Source organism: Hetaerina americana, unplaced genomic scaffold (genome assembly GCF_022747635.1).
Source record: "Hetaerina americana unplaced genomic scaffold, ioHetAmer1.1.p SCAF_3, whole genome shotgun sequence".
NCBI classification, from domain to species: domain Eukaryota; kingdom Metazoa; phylum Arthropoda; class Insecta; order Odonata; family Calopterygidae; genus Hetaerina; species Hetaerina americana.
The window spans coordinates 99,715,356-99,735,029 of record NW_027286874.1 but is presented as its reverse complement, the minus strand read 5'-3'; the positions used below and the strand labels follow the sequence as shown (position 1 = coordinate 99,735,029).

Here is a 19,674-nt window from a genome sequence, read left to right as displayed (position 1 = left end):
AGGAGGCAGTCTGGCTCAGAATTATTTAAAACTATATATTACACAATGCTTAAAAAAAATATATATATATATATATATATATATATATATATATATATATATATATATATATATATATATATATATATATATATATATATATAAAATATCTTCGAAATGGAACGCTCATCGGCGACACACAAATATATAAAAACACAGATGTAGATTTTTAGAATATAGAGACACAAAGAAAGGACACTCACAATTTGTTATTTTACGTTTCGACAGCACGGCTGTCGTCTTCAGACGACAGCCGTGCTGTCGAAACGTAAAATAACAAATTGTGAGTGTCCTTTCTTTGTGTCTCTATATTCTAAAAATCTACATCTGTGTTTTTATATATATATATATATATATATATATATATATATATATATATATATATATATATATATATATATATAATGAATTGGACAGCAACAAACAACATAGACACACATAAAAAGATCACTCACACGTTATTTCTTGATCATTTCGATGGAATTCTGCTCCGTCTTCATCGGAAGATAGAGAAGTAATAATGATTATGACTTCTCTATCTTCCAATGAAGACGGAGCAGAATTCCCTCAAAATGATTAAGAAATAACACGCGAGTGATCTTTTTATGTGTGTCTATATTGTTTGTTCTTGACGTGGTGGAAGGGCTTGTGCGTTCCGATGACCCCTAGAGCTGTGCTGGGGAAACGGGAAACCACCTCAATTATCATTCCCAAGAAAAATATGATGGACAATAGAGATATTTTGAGTCCTGGCAACCACGGGGCTCGGCCCAATCGGCCGTGTGTCGTGCCCGGCAGCGGGGGAGGCAAGGCTTCCGCGGTCGTCATCCCACGAAACCCTTGCAAGGTAAAACCAGCAGCAGCAGGACAGAAGACGCAGGAGAAGAAGACCAAATTAGTTAGAATAGGAACGTGGAATGTTAGGACAATGATGAGGACAGGGAAATTGGAGAATGTTAAGCGAGAGATGGAAAGGGGAAGTATAGACATTTTAGGTCTATGCGAGGTGAGATGGAAAGATAGCGGGGATTACTGGAGTGATAAGTATAGAATAATATACAGCGGTGGGGACGAGAGCCAACGAGGGGTTGCCATAGTATTAAATGAAGAGGTATGAAGAAGCGTAGTCAACATAGAGCAGGTAACGGATAGAATACTACTAGTGGAGATTAAAGCAGAACCGACGAACTTAGTTATTATTCAGGTATACATGCCACCGAGCAACCATATGGAAGAAGAGGTCGATAGGATATACGATCAGTTAGAGGACATGATCGCGTGTGTTCCTGCAGGGAAACATTTGATAGTGATGGGGGATTGGAATGCGACGGTAGGTGAAGGAAGAGATGGTGATGAGGTGGGGGACTACGGTTTAGGCACGAGGAATGACCGTGGGGAGAAAGCAGTTGAGTTCTGCAGGAGACAGGGGTTAGTCATCACCAACACTTGGTTTAGACACCACAAAAGACGCAGGTATACATGGAAAATGCCAGGTGACTCAGGAAGATATCAGCTAGATTATATCCTAGTGAGACACAGGTTTAGGAACAGTGTGTTAAATTCCCACAGCTTCCCGGGAGTGGATGCGGACTCAGACCACAATTTAGTTGTTATGAAATGTAGCGTACGTTTCAAAAAGATAAGGCAGGGGCGGCGAGTTAGAAAATGGAATGTAGAAGCATTAAATGGGTTGAAAAGGAAGGAATACAAACAGGTGGTAGAGAAAATCATGGAGGATGGTAAAGGGCTTAGTACTATCGAAGAAAAATGGGAAATGATCAAGAAAGGGTTGTCTAATGCCGCAAAAGATACTATTGGAACCGTTAACGCTAAAAGGACTAGGAAACCATGGATCACGGATGAGATGATCACAAAGATGGATGAGCGGCGAAAATGGAAGAATATAAATACAGAATCAGGCAAAATGAAATACAAAGAATTGAACAATAAATTGAGGCGGGCAACAAATAAAGCAAAAGAAGCATGGTGGAAGACGCAGTGCGAGGATATGGAAAGTCTGCAGAGGAAGGGTGAAATCGGTGCGCTGTACAGCAAAGTTAAATCGTTATCGGGAAGTAAGAAAGGAAGAGCTATAGTATGCTAACAGTTAGAGATAAGGCGGGTAAGGTAATAGTTGACGCAGGAAAGATCCAAGAGAGATGGAAGGAGTATATAGAAAAACTGTATAGTAAAGAACTCAGACCAACAAAGTTAGATGTTGAAAAAGAATATGACGTAGAGGAAGACAGCTTAGGTCCAGGCATACTAGACAATGAGATAGAAAGGGCATTAAGGGAGATGAAACTAAATAAGGCCGTGGGGGTAGATAACATTCCCGTGGAACTTTTAAAATGCTTAGGAAAATGTGGGAGGAAGAGGCTATATGGGCTGATCCGTAGTATTTATGAGGAGGGAATCTGGCCGGAAGACTTTGTGAGATCAGTTTTAATTCCTATTCCGAAAAAGGTGAAGGCCACGTCATGTGAGGACTGTAGGACAATTAGTTTGATATCCCACGCAGCTAAAGTTGTTCTCAGGACCATTAACAAAAGGATAGAGAGTAGGGCAAATGATTACTTAGGGGATGATCAGTTTGGGTTTAGGAAGGGGAGAGGTACGCGTGATGCCATTGCAGTAATGAGATTATTAATCGAGAGGAATATACGACACAACCAGGAGGTATTTGCCTGTTTCGTAGATTTCGAAAAAGCGTTTGACAGAGTGAATTGGGAAAAACTAATGAGTATATTGCAGAAAATAGGAATAGATTGGAGGGAAAGGAGGCTAATCCGCAACCTGTACATGTCTCAGACTGCTCAGGTGCGGGTGGGAAACGGGGAGTCAGGATGGGCAGTGCTAGGAAGGGGTGTAAGGCAGGGTTGCCCATTATCGCCGTTGCTGTTCAACCTGTATGCAGAGGAAATGATCAAAGAGGCATGGGAAGAACTGGAGGTAGGAATGAAAGTGGGCGGGGAATTCGTAAAATCAGTTAGGTTTACTGATGACCAAGCTTTAGTTTGTCAGTCAGCCAAGGGGCTGCAAGCATTGCTGAGTGAATTGGAAATTCAGTGCGACAGGTATGGGATGAGAATCAATATTGATAAAACACAGGTTATGCGATTTTCTAGAAAGAAAAAGGCTAAGATTAACATTAGAATAGGAGGGCAAAAACTAGAGCAGGTAGAACAGTTTACGTATCCCGGTAGTGTTTTGGACCAACACGGTCAAAGTAGTAGGGGCGTAAGGAGAAGAATTGCGCTAGGCAAAGAGGCTTTCACAAGGAGGAGGGAGTTGATGACAGGGAGGTTGAGTAAGGATGTTAAGAAAAGACTCGTAAAAACTTTGATATGGAGCGTAGCTATGTACGGTGCGGAAACGTGGTCATTGAAGCAGGAGGATAGACGTAGATTGGAGGCTTTTGAAATGTGGGTGTGGAGAAGAATGGAGATGGTGAAATGGACAGAGAAGAAAACAAATGAGGAAGTACTTGGTATGGTGGGCGAAGAGAGGGTTTGTTGGGAGCAATCCTATGGAGGCAGGAAAAGTGGATGAAGGGGGTGTTGACCGGCAGTGGGATGTTGAAGACTGTGATAGAGGGTAGAATGTTGGGCAAAACAGGAAAGGGAAGGAACAGGATAGGGATGTTGGACGGGATGAAGGGAGGAAGAAAGTACTCAGAGATGAAGAGGGACCTGATATAGAGTAGGATGATGGATTTTGTGTTTTGTAAGGAGTAATAAAATATCAATGCAACAGTTTCGGAGTGTGGAGGTCGTTCGCCTTGATTGGGACTCGAGCCCGGATCCCTCAGTGTCCGGTCGGGTGCTTTTGCCACTTGGGCTACCGAGGCGTCCTCTTAGACTCTGAAATTTTGGGGCTTTTAGAGTTTGGGAGGACGCCTCGGTGGCTTGAGTGGCTGGAGCGCTCGGCCGGATGTTGGGGGGTCTGGGTTCGGGTCCCGGTCGGGGCGAGTGATTTTTGCACTCTGAAATTGTTGCATTGAAATGCACATTAGCGGATGACTCCGTTAAAAGTTACTGTTGCGGCATCTCCCGCAGTTTCTTTGGAATTTGTCAGTAATAAAATATTTGTTTGGTAGTTGTGTCCATCCAAAAACCTACCTTAACCGGTAGATTACCTTAAAAAAATATTGTTTGTTGCTGTCCAATTCACTATGCGGCACTTCCGTGTTACGTCGACGAAATCATCCATATATATATATATGTAATGTTGCTCTGCTTGGAAACAGGTATTATTCAGAGTAAGAGGAATGAAAATGGAATTTTTAAAGCCATTAAGACGTGCAAAATTAAGTCACTGCTCTTAGTTGTAAAAAATTTAAATTTGACATTTTTTAGAATAAAATATTGTGTTTTACATTTGATATGATTTCGCCCTCAAAATTTGTGTGAATTTTGGAAGTTATCTCTACTCGTCAGACTAAAGTTTAAAAATAAATAAAAATATTGAGACATAACTCTCTCTTTAACTGTAAATATGTGGATATACAATAGAGTGAATACTTACTGGAAGGCTATTTGTTGGGCGAGATAATATAAAATCAAGTTCCTTTCCATTTATGTCAGATACATCATCTTGACTTGAATTGTGGTCGTTGTCATCAGCCATGGCATATTGAAAATAACCCACGGGCTGCATACTCATGCGTAGACTACCATTCATCTGATCATCATCAAGAAGAGCGACTACTGAATAGTTGCCTTCTGCATCACCATTTTCATCAATGAACACCTATTAAACTCAGAGTTAGCCATACTTTACAGATAGCATAAATAATATTGAAAACATTTACATTTACCATAAGGGACTTGAATGCATCAAAGGTTTTTCCTTCTTGATCAACATTTTGGATCTTCAATTAACTCTTTCTCTGCTAAATAGCATTTGTTTTATATACATTAACATATAAAAAACAATATATATATATATATATATATATATACATATTATGAATAATAATGCATATGAAGTTAGCACTAGTAGACAAAGACAAAAACACAAAAACACACAAAAAAAGAAAATAAACTCTCAAGGTTTGAATTTTCAGTGGTCCCAGCCACCTTTCTCAAGGAAGAGAAGGACAGAACTGAGGAAAATAAAGGCAGTGGGCTTGAAGCGCTGAATAGAAGGGGAAGGTGAGGAAAGGTTTGCGAGGAGAACACTTGGGTGGGGAAGAGTTGGGAGGTTTTTAGAAGTGCGGGGATAATATGGAAGGTGTTGGGGGTGGAGGGGGGATAAAAATATGTGCAGATCAGGTTAATTAAAGTCTAATATTAATGCCTGGGCAATTCCAAGAAGCTAGGAGCCAGATGAAGGCCTGCTCTATTGTTTTGAGTCTCAGTGGAGGGTCAGAGGGTGGTAGGGATGCTAAGATGGATACACTATAGCATTTATCAAAGGGAGTGTTGTGTTCGTAGGCGTGTTTGGAGATTGGAAGCATGCCAATCAGGGAAGAATTCTTGTAGGAAGCCCTGTAGCTATTGATTCTAATGTTGAGGGGTGTGATACACTGTCTAATACAAAAGGCAGGGCAAAGTTGGCACTTCAGCAGGTAAGCTACATTGCTAGATGTTCAAGTAGACTAGGGAATTGGTGGGAGAGAGTTTAAAAGTGAGAGGGAAAGGGATGGAATTTTGGTTTTGGGATTAGGACATGTTTTGCATCTAGGTTTATTGCATGGCATGGAGGTGGTTTTGGGACGGGGTGGAGATGTAAGGAGTGAATTAATTGATTTGAGAAGATCTGATAAGTTGGCGGGGCGTTTGAAAGTAACAGAGGGACATTTGGGAAAAAGGTTGGCGGTGGCATTATGATTTTTGAGGATAGGGTAGAGATCTTTTATGATTAATCGCAGAGATTCTAAGCCCGGGAAGTATGTGGTGTAATTTGAAAGAGGGTTGGGTCCCGGGACGGAGGAAGGTTTAGGAGTGTAGGCATGTTTTCGGATCATTTTGTTCAGAAGGGATTCGGGATAACCTCGTTTGAGGAGGGAACAGTGTAGATTTGAAAGGAAATTATCAAGGGAGTCAGGGTCATTGCAAATTCTTTGTCCTCATATGGACAGAGAATAAGGAATGGAGCTTTCGGTGTGATGTGGGTGGCAACTATCATAATGCAAGAATTGTTGTTTATTAGCAGGTTTTATATGTACAGAAGTGTGAAATATTTGGTCTATTAATGTTACGTATACATCCAGGAAGGTGATTTGGGAGGAGGAAACCGTAAAATTGAAGGAGACAGAGGACGAAGAATTGAGGTCGGAAATGAAAGTTTTCAGGGAATCGGTACCATGTGGCCAGAGAAGGAAGATATCATCGATGTATCTGAGCCACAATAGATTTCAGGAGTTGTTTTAATAGGAATTTTTTCTCTGTGAGAACAAGAAAGAGGTTTGCATAGGAAGGGCTGAATCTGCTGCCCATGGTACAGCCCTTGATTTGCAAGAAGAATTTATCGTTAAAGGAAAAGGAGTTGCGGGTGAGGATAAACTCGGAAAGACTAAGGAGAAAATCTGTGCTGGGTATGTGTGGCTCAGGGCGTTGGGAGAGGTAATGTTTGAGAGTGGAGAGACCTTCTGAGTGGGAAATCAATGTGTACAGGGATGTTGCATCTATAGTGGCCATAGTAATATCGGTATCTACAGGGAGGGAGGTAGATTTTAGCCTTTCCAGGAAATGGTAAGAATCTTGGTGTGTGACAGTAGGGAATGGACTATCGGTTGGAGATAGTGGCCTACGAATGCAGAAATTCTTTCGGTTGGGGAGTGACGGGAGGATAAAATCGGCCGACCGGGATTCCCAGGTTTGGGAATATTTGGAGGGATATAGAAATGAGGGGTGGGTGGGTGGGAAGGGGAGGGGTGGGACAGGTCTGAAGGAGATAGACACTCATTTGGCCCGTTGGCCACGAGAAATTCAATTAGTTCTTTTGTAAGTGCGAGGTTTGGATCTTCAGGGATTTGCCGGTATGCAGACGTATCCGAGAGTTGTATTAGGATCCTTAATTAGCCTTCTTAGTCCAGTGGATTCGGTAGGAGACAGGTTGGGTCGAGGATTTAAGGACTTGAGGAAATACGGGTTGGAAATTCTGGCAGGAGAAGGTTTATAAAAATTTCAATTGGATGATTTGGGGGGAGAGGATTGGGTTCTTGGGCAGAAGCCGGCTTGAATTTATGCTAGGCGTTGTGAAGGGGTCTGAAAACTTGCTGGAGTGTTGGGAATCCCAAAATGCCTTCCACCGGAGATTCCGGCAGAAATGCAATAGGATTGTCACGTGGTTTACTCTGGGGGTGGGGATGAAAGAGAGGCCCTTGTTCAAAAGGGAAGTCAGATTTGGGCTAAGGGGTTTGGAAGAAAGGCTAACCACGTGGCTTGCAGAGTCCGTCTCCTCGTCTAGCGGGATGGGGTGGTGGGTATGGAGGGTCTAGAGCGTGGGTATCTCTGGGGAAGAGGCCCTCGAGGGCCCGATTGAAGTACAATTACATGTACCATTTATAAAATTGTTTTGATGGACAAAAATTATACGATGAATAAAAAATTAAAATATTATTTCAGTTCATATATGATGTCCAAATGGCAAAATATCATAACAATAAAAAAATGACAGCTTACATCATATCCCTGAACAGAGTGGTATGATCGATTTTTTATTCTCTCCAGGATGGCTGAACCATTACGTGGATCATCTCCATTCTGAAGAACTTCAGACAAAGCTCTAGCATATATCATGACAGCATCATAGAGATGTGCAGCTCCTATTGGGACCTAAATTACTCAACGATAGAGAAAGTAGCATGGTTAAAAATTCACAGACTTGTAATACGAGTGAATTACAGACTGGCACAAAAAATTGTTAATAATGTTACATGATATTTAATTAGAAAAACAAATATAATTTGATAGGAAAACGGTGTCATGTAGTCTCCACTTTGCTTTAAGACCTCTCAAATGCAGCTTCTGCGTTATGATCACTTCACACACCTGGATGACGCATGGCACAAATCTATGTAAATTAGCGAGTCTTAATTTCAACCCAATTGAAAGTTTCATATAGTGTATTTACTTTCCAGAAATCAGATAAGGAAAGGATTCACAAGCAAGGATTTAATTTGGTGGTATGGAGGCACATCTGACCATCAAACAAGCATTATTAAAGCCGATGTGATTGGCTTCTTGCTCATATACTTACTAACTAATGTATGCTTGTCTAAAATTCATACATGTTTTGTGCTTCTAATGGCAGTAGTTTCCCTGAGATATATCAATTTGTGCACACATTTGCAATGCCGAATGTTAAAATAAATTTTAACTAAATAAAAAGAATATATCTACGAATTCTCAGTGGACTAATTTGTATTGGACTAGTATTCTCTGAAAACATTGAAGGTCAAATATGAATACAATGTGCCATGAAATGAAGATTATTATATTAAAATTATACCTATGTTTATGCAAAGCAAAATATGTAACTTTTACATATTATAAAAATGATGTTACATACCGTTAAGGTTTCAAAGATGGTGTGATGATAAGGCACACAAAAAGGTGACCTAACTGAGAAAGTCTTTATCTTTTCACAGAATTGCCTGAAATAAAGAAAATATTATTAGGAATTAAAAAAAATTATTCCCAATGAAAAATATTTACAGGGTGATGTTTGGTGGGTGGTAAGAGAAAAGGGGTCTTTAAAGGGTAAGAAGAGCTTTAGAATTTCTAGGGATTTAGAAATATTTTCACAGACCGATCAAAATATTTTACAATTGGTTGCCTTCTTTTACAATAATAATAAGAGAAATGTAGTACTGCGAGGCTTTTAAAAATATATGCCACTAGTATTGTGATACGTGTACTGTTAGACCAATAACACTGAATGAAATAATGAAAGGAGAACCGAACATCACCTTGAGGAAAGAAGGCAAAGGCAAAATGAACCATAGACGGAGCTATTGACACTGATCATCCGGAGCAAAGGTCACGCGCATTGAACTCCTATATAAATGTATACGTATTTTCAGGGTCACGGGGCGTAGATGCCTACAGGTATTACCATGCAATGAACTTCTAGGAGCTAATTTATGATTGAGGATATGAATGAAAATGAAAATTTATGAATTTCCTAGATGGTAAAAGTCATCTAGGGAATCACGTTTCGACAATCTACCGAAAGTTCGCTACAGATTCTGGCGCAATTATTATCAAAGAATAGGACTATGGATTTCCTTTTGCGAAGCCTTATCATTCAAAATTGTGTTTACGGTTGAATATATTCTTCAGTCAACCATTTCATTAAGATGTAGTACCCTTGTGACATTATTTTTTCATTAAAAAATTTCTTTGAATCTATCGGGTTATCTACCTGCTGCAAATTACTCAGTTGTAAATGGTATTTACGGTGAAAATTGCGCCAATACTTTTTGAGAGCGTATTGAAACTGCTTTAAATATATGAAAAATCATAAAAAATAGAATATCAATTACCAAGAAATCAGATAGGAATGTTACTGGGGACCAATAAGCTAACATATTTTTTTTGAAGTATTTTTATAAATATCTATTCAAACTTTTCCGCTACTTAAATTCACATACGTATGCAGAAACGTAAAATGTGCCAATGAATGACCCAAAGGTTTTTTTGTTTTTATATTGCGTCTTTTTTTACTGATTTCAACTTATTTACGAAGTTCAGTGAATGACATTCTCGTAAGCCGTCATCATACTCGTATAGACGTCTTTACTCTCACAATTCGCCAGATGTGATGTGAGTGCTACGTCGAATACGCTATATTGGAATTAATATTTTAATATGGCTTCTTCGCTAAGGAACTAAGGGGAACTGCCGAATGTATAACAAAACAGCGTGTAGATAATGGTAAAGGTTCTATTCTTTCAGTCTTCAAAGGTATGGTTTAGGATAAATACTATTAAAGAATCCATTGTTCGAAATTTTCATTTATTCCTATTGCCCAAAGCTACCTGGTCAAGGAATAAATGTACCCGTATTCCAAGGCTTCATTTAGGGAAAACGTGATGAGGAATTTCTCCCCCTCTGTCCCCCGAGTTTATGAGTTTTATAATACTTTTACGATCTTGCGTGAAAGCGTAGGCATAAGACGAACCATAAAATATAAAATGCATAAAGTCATTCATTTAATAAAAAAATTGTGCGTCAGGAATTGAGAATTGCTCTTCTAAGTAAGGAAGTGCTATTCTTCTCTTGATATGTTGTGGAAGTTTATCATGTATTTTTATACACATCGCTTTTAAGTTTGTAGAACACATATTGAACGAGTCTACTACACTATTCCTGGCTCTCGTGTTATGATTGCACTATTTTTTCAGAACATTGGCATATTGCTCGTAACAAATGAAACGTTGAACATATGAACGTAAACTATGCCTTTATATAAAATTTGCAAAAATATTTTATCATAGGTAGTGAGTACACGAATTTTTACTACGATAATAATTTGGTAATATACTGTTTATATTTGATGCTGGAAGGACACAAACTTAATGCCCCGACATTTCTTAGCCTGACAATACCCAATCTGATATCCCAAACTACGATAAAATCCTCCCCATACCTCTCCTACTTAACGTTCTCCCTTATATTACATTCTTCAACATTCCATCCCCATTTAAAATACTCTGCATTCACAATTCCTGCCTTCTTAGAATTTCTCCCCTTCCCCTCCCCTACCATTCCTTGAACTTCTTCGTTTGTATTTCTTTCCGATCATTTTACCTTTTTCATCCTTCTCTATAAACAAATCTCAGTAGTCTCCCATGCATGTCTATCATCTTGATTCCACGACCAAGTTTCCGCGCCATGCGAAATCACGCTTCATGTCATGTTTTCACCAATCTTCCCCCAATATCCTTACTCAATATCCCTGTCATCAACTGTGTCCTCCTTGTGAAAGCATCTTTTCCTAGAGAAATTCGTCGATTTCTTACTCCCCAACTACCACGACCTTTTTGGTCTGAAACTATTTCAAGATAGGTAGATTAGCTGTTTTGCCTGCTCTAGTTTAGTCCTCCAATGCTTAACTTAGCGTTACTGATTCTTACATACCTCATAACCTTGTTTTATTTAAATTTATTCTCATCACATACCTGTACCTTTTACAGTGATCATATAACGCATTCCGCAATTACAACCCCGTGGCTGGCCTGCTAATTAAGGCTCGTTCATCCTCAAACCGCGGTGTTATGATTCCCCCCCGGCATTTATTCCTATCCCCAGTTGTTCCCATGGCTCTTTTTTTGATTCCCTCCAAGTGTACGCTGAAAATCCCTAGGGCTACTGTAATCCCCTGTATCACTCCTCTTGTTAACACTGATGCATATTTTTCGGAGGCCATTGATACCAAAAATACTCTTAATATTGTTGCATTTATACTTGGATTATAACCTATTCTTATCTAATTGACTTATTCACTTAGGACTGATCAGCAAAAAACTAAACACACTAGAAATGGTTTACAACTTTGAAGGCACATTCACATATAAATATCTCGTCATACCGATGAATATTTTACACATCTCTATAATAAAAAGGCCATCAACGCATTCCTCATAAACTTCGCTGATAAAATGGATTTGTAGCTCTTTGATCTAAATTAGCAGGGAAAAGTAAATTACAGCGATTGTCTAATGAGCAAGCTGGTCACATTAATAAAAACTCAATTAAGCTGCGTTAAAATTAAACGTTTGGAAGATAAGAACCGGCTTGAATTATATCAAGTAATTCAAATCGCTCATAAGGGGTGTGTGGAAGAAGGTATTATTTCGTCTCAATCTCACCCCAGTAAAAATGTTTTATTATTATTATAAATCTTATTTTCAAAATCGATTTGGAGATAAAATTATTGCGCTATTAATCTGATAAAATTGTTTAGTTTGTGCATTAGATATTAAACGGTAATTTCATTTTAAGATTTGCTGATCAATTGAAAAAATCTGTTTGTAAATTTTAAAAATCATTTACGTGAAAAATGTCATATCCCTGTGAACAGAAAAAATAAACCATACCGGGACTCAAAAGAAATCTTGAACCGAGAGCATTCTACCTGTGTTTTTCAGATTTCAAAAACATAAATACCAGTGAACTTATTCAAAATGTTTATGAAGCTTTCACGTGTCCGAAATCTCGTAATATTCTTCGACGTGAAACACTGAAAATAGGAACCAGCAGTTATTAACAATAAAATATGCATCGACTATTGCACCTAAAGCAACCATTATTCGCGCATTTCTTGTGCTATAAAAGAAGTTTTTTTTACCTTTATTATGGATCATATCGGGTTATTAAAAATATATACATATTTTTTTTAATTACAGAAAGCTCACAAATAAGCTTAGTTTTCAATTTCTTGCATTTATTTTGCACAGTGATAGATAGCAAATAGGCTAAAGAATATTTAAAGGCTATTCAATAAGAAACAGCGTTTGAACTATTTTCTTCCAGCTTCGCACTCAGATGAGTTACAGAACATATTGAAAAATAACTTTTGACTTATTGGATGATTTTTTAAAGATTTATGGCTCCTCAGAACTGCAGTAAAGATACGATGATTCTGCATATTATTCAGAGTGGATTTTAAAAAGGAATTTGAGGATTTTTAAAAATATGATTGTTTTCCTTACACGCCGAACCGACTACAATAATTTGACCTTAATTGGTAATACATTGAGTATCAAAACTCCAAAACAGTGCTCCTGGAAGTGATGGTGTACTTTCCGTGCTGATGATATTCTCATGCCCCTAATTCGGGAGGTGCATATTTTCAGCCGTCAATTTGTACGATTCGCTACAAGGAACTTGCGGCTCCTTTTACTGTTTTAAATAAACATTTGTAACAAAATTGAAACATGGTTATGCAGCTACTCCGAGTTCTAAACCTGCGAACCCCTGAATATGAAAATTATAAACGCTATGAAGGACAGTCACCGTGCCACCACATTAGTATGAGAAGCAATCCCCGATCTGTCAACTCGAATAAGAATCCTGAGAGGTTATGCAGCCGAATTAGCCTTACTCGTAATCCGGGTCGCGTGGATGTGAAGGCGTCAGCTTGAGAACTGAGCGGAATCCCATGATGTCCGTCAAATAGAGTTCACTGCCATTGAGTGAATACATTGGCCTTTTAATGAACCTGTTGTTGCTCTTCGAGTCGTAGCTGACGGGTACACGTTGCTTCATTTCGGCGTCTCTGAGAAATGGGTCCAAGTAATCTGGAAAAGAAAAATAAAAGACATAATTTCAGTTCCGTTTCTAAATGAGTCTAACAATACGAGTATCGAATTTACGATATTGTATACGATAACGAATATTTGATTTACGAATATCTCGTATATCTATCGAATGATTACTTTCGTTCATTTTTATTTGTTTATTAGGCGTAACATGAATTCTTGCGAAATAAAATTTTGAAAGCATAATAGTTGTCCATAACGTTAGGTAATGTCATTTAAAGATAAACCTCTATTATGTATTGCATAAGACATAAATAATATTTCCTTTAAATTAGAGCCCTTATTACGTAGAATTTTTTAGAACTTCCGCGGAGTAAATTATCCTTAATGGCATTGCCAAATTCGCCGTGGCGGTGCGGCACCGTAGCGAAAGCGGTCAATTAATTTTCTAGCAACACGTCATGCATCTCGTTACACTTCCTATTTTCGTGCTGACTACACACTCATATTTTCTCTTCCTACAGTAGAAGTCATTAGATTGAGTCATAAATAGAGGTTTTTAATGAGAGTACAATGTAAATATTTCTTGGTTTTTTCTACAAAAAATTGAAACTTTGAAGTAATTTTATTTCATAATTGTTTAGTGTATTAAAAATGTTCCCGCAACTTCACCCAGGTTGACGAAGGATTGAAACCAGACTTTTAGGAAGATTTCGCTCCCTGGTCGGTGTCAATATAGCAAAAGGGCACACGATGACACTAACGACAAGACAAGATGATAAATGAGAAACTTACCCCGCTCCAAGATCTTCAACTTTCTTTTCGGGTCGTAAATCTCATCATCAACAGAGATGATGACGTACTCCCCTTTGTCCAAAAGTCTTCTCCTGTGAAGGCACTTGACAAAATCCACGAGTGCTATGTGTTCGCCTATGAAAACGTACACTAAAATGAAAAAGCAATGAATGAAATCATACCGTGATATAGTTTGCAGGCACAGTTTATTGGACTGAAACATTTTACTTGAAATTATAATTACTAGTAAAAATCTTTTGTAATTGCTTCTCTCTTCATTTCCAGGTTTTCCATCCACGTTGGTTGTCTTCGGGTGACGATTGTTTCGCGGGCCATCCTGCCTGCGTCTTTAGGTCGAAGGTGTTCCACCTGAAGACGCAGGCAGGATGGCCAGCGAAACTGTCGCCACCCGAAGGAAACTGACGCGGAAGGAGAACCCGGAAATGAAGAGACAAGCAGTTCAACGCCGCGGAAACCTAAGAATCTTTTGTGATCATTTGTTATACTGCGTCTGGTTTAAAATATGTTAAATTTAGTACAAAAATTTTAGAAATCATTTTGATTTGGGAAGAATTTTAGAAATTAGCTATGAAAGCAATTTCCAATTCATCATTTTCACTCACATAGATAATGAAATACATATTTTAGACAGGCCAAGGGAAAATGAGTGAACTGGCTCTTCATTAAAATAACATCTGGGGTATTTGAATCGAATACCTAGTCAAAACTTAACAGTGTTACCGTTCTGTATCGTGGTACCGTTCGTTATGAGTTACCGTAACTTTATCATTTTTTCTAAAGTGTTGAGATAATTTTCCTTCACTGACCGTGGCTTAGAGGCCCTTGTTAAAGTTTTATCCATGAAAAAGCATGTTACTATAGCTAAAATGAAGTTCTACTAACCTCGAGTTCGCTGGTAGGTTTTGGAGACAATGTGATCCATTTCACCAAACTTATTCGGAATGTAGTCCGAAAACTGGCAAATGTCAATTATTTGCAGTCTATAGAGTTTCGATAGATCCTAGAAATGTAGATAATAACTGAATTTGTTAATAAGAAAATTATATTATTTTCTAAAGAACATGAAATAATGTCTTCCCCGAAAAATTAAACAATGTAAATGCTTTAATAATGACCACATTTTTTGCATAGACCTTGGTTTACACTTCTTCTGATTACGAATGCTTTGTTGTGACTCTAACTGATGAAGCGTAAATGATAATTTTAAATATTTAGACCGAAACCGTCGTGGCTCAACAGCTTTCATAGTAAGCAGAATAATTGAAGGCCAGGTGATAAAATATAACTCTGTATCACAATCTTTAGCTTCTTTCCTCAAAAATACCAATAAAATATTTCAGGAGAGATTTCAGCAAAGTCGATTTTACAAAATTAAAAAAAACCCACTCTGGTCTGACGATGACGATCAATTGGAAGGTAAGGCCTAAGCAAGAAATGCTACAATTTCTGATTGAGAAATCACTTAAAAATTGTTCACTAATTTGATAGGCCAATTATTGAGGTGGATGAAATTTAATTCTTAAACTTGATGTTTCACTTTGCGAGCCATTTCAAAACACGAAGTAAAAATACACGATGGTATGATTGCTAGTTCTTATGTCAACGATAAATTGGTAAATGTCACGGTAAATAACCAGTGCATACTAATAACAGTGACAAATGGTACGTTAATATAGAGTTTCACACCGATAAATGGATGCGAATCGCCCGAAATATATTGAAAGTTAAATAGTGTAAATAAAAGAGATATCTCATTGTATATATTCCTCACTAATCAAATTTTAGCTGTTGGAATGTCTTCAAAGGACACTTTTTATTTACATTATTTTTATAAAAGATTCCATGCAATAAAGGCTATTCCACAAGTAGTGGGTTAAAGCGTTCATAAAAGCATCATCTTCTTTTATTTTCAAAGAAATAGCTTTAATTCAGTGCAAAAATTAAACGATGAAGTTATATAATGTGAATATTTTAAATATATAGTCCACTTGCTTTAGACATCTAAAAACTGAAAAGACAATTGATAAATTAAATAATAAAGTCAAAACGAAAGGTCAAAGCTTATCATAGAATGTGGTAATGGCCAAAAAATAGGATGTAATGTTTTAAGAAGCATTTTGGGTTCTTGAGTATCTTTACTGAATATATAATACTACAATAAAGTTAAATTTCAAGGAAAAGCCTGACTCCTTCAATCAAGAAGGAAAATGAAGGGACATAACTTTAGTTTGAGTAAAGGTTTGCCATAAAAGTGTTAAATTATTATGAAGTTCATATGTAAATGAATTAGGAAGGAGCATCCGGGTTCTGGAATACCACCTGAGGATAAAGGTTCCCAGTAAAGATGAATTTTGAGGCAAGAGCAATAATCAATTAAGTCCTATTTTAAAAATGAGATGCATGAAAGCAATCAAATTCCGTTCAACGTGGGGCACTTAGAAATACTTACGGAGATCGCTTCTTTCACCTGGATCCACGTGGGCTCACTGCCGACCACCATGACAAATTTTTTCCAATTAAACGTCCTTAGAAGAGCCACAACAGACTTGGATACTTTAGAGGACGGCGGTAGAGTTCTGGAAAAGGTATAGTAAAGCCTCTTGTCCGATACGCTTTTGTCGGTGCATTTCTGGGGAGGAAAATTCGATAGACGTACAAGCATTAATAATTTACACACTCCTATGAGGGCATTAGGAACGGAAAATGCCTAATATTTTGGCGAGCATTTGAAGAGAATGGTAGTGTGTATGTTTCACAACAATTATTAAAAGACATTATTTTGTTTAACTTAAAAACTAATTGAAAATTAGAATAAAATTTGTGCGACAGTCCTTTCAGAGTCAAATGCCGGAAACTCTCTCTCTCTCTCTGACGTAGAGAACATATTTATGTTTTATTCAACATTTTTAAAAATAATGGTCACAACCTTGGAACCCCATCTTTTGTGTGTTTCCGGCATCGAAATTAAACAAAATGTGGATACTGACAGTGCATATTACGGAATTATGGGTCAAGAATTTATCATAGATTTATATAAAAGTATTCTGGAAAAGAATATTGACCTTACTATGCACTCGATTCTTTAAATACTTCCACTAATATTTCTTTCATGCTTACATACTTGTTCTCATTTGTTAAGCTCGTAAATAAATTGAGGAAATTCAACAAATTGAATTGAATTTTTTGTTGAAAAAATATAATTAACAGTATAGCTGATAAATAGTTGGATCAATTTCCCTAAAATTTCCCATAACTTTATCTATTAAAATTCAAAATGCCTTCAAAATAAATCAATGAATTTGTAGCGAATAATTATTTGTATTCATTTTGGGTATCCATATACGTCTTTAGTTCACGCAGTTTAATGAACTATAACTTCTCACACAGATAATTTTATCTACGTTTGATTATAGTTTTTTTACAATACCTAAGTTTTCTTCCTTTCTGCTTAAAACATGTTATACATTTTTGCATTCGTTTCAGTATTTAAAAAATCAGCGTCTTTGGAAAACTACAACTCACCACTTCTTCTTCATCACTGTAACATTTTCTTTTATATTTGAGTATGCACTCCAATATTTACTAACATGTCCTATGTGCAGCCAATAATGAAGAATACTTATCCGTGAGCTAAGGGAAATCTCGTAATCAACAAACAATCAGAGGTGCTTCATAAGTTACTGCTCACGATACTAGACCCTTTTTAAGCCAATAATAAACATAGTTTTTTGTTAAAAAATCGTTTTGCAATTTCCAAAGTTGGGTTATAAACCCATAACTTTTATCGCGCAGCCTTCCACTTGCCTTTCTTTATCTATAAATATACAAGTATAATTCTTATTCGGAGTTCTGCGAATCGAAAAAGTTTAAACGTTAAAACACGGCATGTCATGGTTTATTTATAGAGGTTTTTCAATAAAGTTAAAAACATTGAAACAATCTCATTGTTCACTCTCTTAGTTAAATATTCGATCCAGATTATTGCTCTTGAGGATAGTTTGAGGCAGCCGTATGTTCTCCAAAATATTTTTTCTTTTTTCCTTCCTCGATGACGTCCTACGACCTCCTACGCGCTGACAGGAGTTCGTTTTCCTCACTTCGCCTTCACCTAAACACTCCTATCTATTTGCCTCTCTTTGGGGCGTTTTGCTTTCTAAGGGTTTTCATTACATTCTACATTTTGACACAAATACTTCTCAGAAGAAATGATTTGAGGATATTTTATTTACATTAGGAATTGGTAATAGAAACGGCCACTGGAGCGCATTCCTTGGAAATTCATTACTCTGCGCTTCATATTTAGAAAAGAGTGAAATAAGAAGAAAATTTCCAGCCAGGAGAAACCTTAAAAGAAGCGACTCCTTATTTGTGTGGGAGAAAAGGAGACATGAGCGCCCCATTTGGGTTGTCACCGCCATTGTTCGGTGTTTCTGATTGATGAAAAGGTATGAATTCGCCGAATTTATGTATAGAAAGTTTGGAAACTTTGACTTCGAAGCCCTATCCATTGAGATGTGTACGAGCTAAACGTAAACATGAATAACGCGCATTTAGCTCCGATTTTCCACCCATGAGGCTTTTATTGAATTAGCTTAACTTATTTTTCGTTCTTCTCTATTTTTTTTGAGTTTGATGCTTTCAATGTCTACGATTCAGATGTTTGACGTCATTTATTCGTTACAACATGAGTTACCAATTTTATTCATCCAAATTAAACATAATTTTAACCATATATTCTTCAAGTTACTACGTTTTTGGTTTTAATAATATGGAAATTAAATTATAAACGTTATAATAATAAATGAAGCTGAGATTGTGGTGAAAACTTCTCTTCTCTTTAAGTTAACGCATTATCGTTAAGCTTTTTAAATCAGACTTCCCTGAGTCAACTGTTTATACTTTTGTGTAAAAAGGAGGCTTCAGAATAAACAGGGAGAGAATCAGAGCAATTAATATGCTACCATTATTTTTCTACTACAGTATGTCTGGACTTATTCACTTTCACGAATGACGGATTTAAATGAATTGGTAAAATATAATAGTGCTCAACTGAAACAATAGAGTTCAATTAGCAATTAAATGGAATTCGCGGTCATATTACCTCAGGATGTCTATCATCCAGCGGACGGATCACCTAAAACGATGTTATTAACCACCCACCTATCTTCTCTTCGCCTATCCATTTAGTGCGGCACTACCCTGAATCGAAGAGAACGACATTAAATTCGCGCACATCTTCCGTCCTAATCTAAACACCCTTTTGATTCGATGGGCAGATGGGCCCTCCTAACGGGAACTGCAAGGGGCTTTGAGAGTGGTATTCCGGCGGCAGTACGGTCGGCTCTGACGCATGGTGTTCTCCGATTCCACCCCAGAGGTGATTTGAATTCGATATTCTCCCCCATGCTGCCGAGCCTCACACCCACCTGAAAATCCTTCTCATATTTCAGAACGCCATGAGCCAATCTACATATCCCTGCGCGTGCAGGGAAGCATCAGCGTCAATATTGACATGACAGTGTTTGGTACATTGACTTTTTGCTGAATCTCATTTTTATTTTATCGCGGTTAAAAACTCCGTACCTAATCAGTTTAAGTTAGTT

At 37.5% G+C, this 19,674-nt stretch overlaps 1 protein-coding gene across 1 annotated transcript in view; it reads right to left on the bottom strand.

The window, feature by feature from the left end:
• Positions 1–19,674, bottom strand: part of Gyc32E (Guanylyl cyclase at 32E) — a 53,799-nt gene that overhangs the window by 20,181 nt on the left and 13,944 nt on the right. The window contains exons 3-10 of the mRNA XM_071587937.1: positions 16,521–16,700; positions 14,954–15,071; positions 14,051–14,200; positions 13,258–13,294; positions 13,099–13,179; positions 8,560–8,644; positions 7,671–7,823; positions 4,567–4,791 (exon numbers count right to left, since the gene is read on the bottom strand). Coding sequence (XP_071444038.1) covers positions 4,567–4,791; positions 7,671–7,823; positions 8,560–8,644; positions 13,099–13,179; positions 13,258–13,294; positions 14,051–14,200; positions 14,954–15,071; positions 16,521–16,700 — 1,029 coding nt within the window. The remainder of the gene's footprint in view (positions 1–4,566; positions 4,792–7,670; positions 7,824–8,559; positions 8,645–13,098; positions 13,180–13,257; positions 13,295–14,050; positions 14,201–14,953; positions 15,072–16,520; positions 16,701–19,674) is intronic.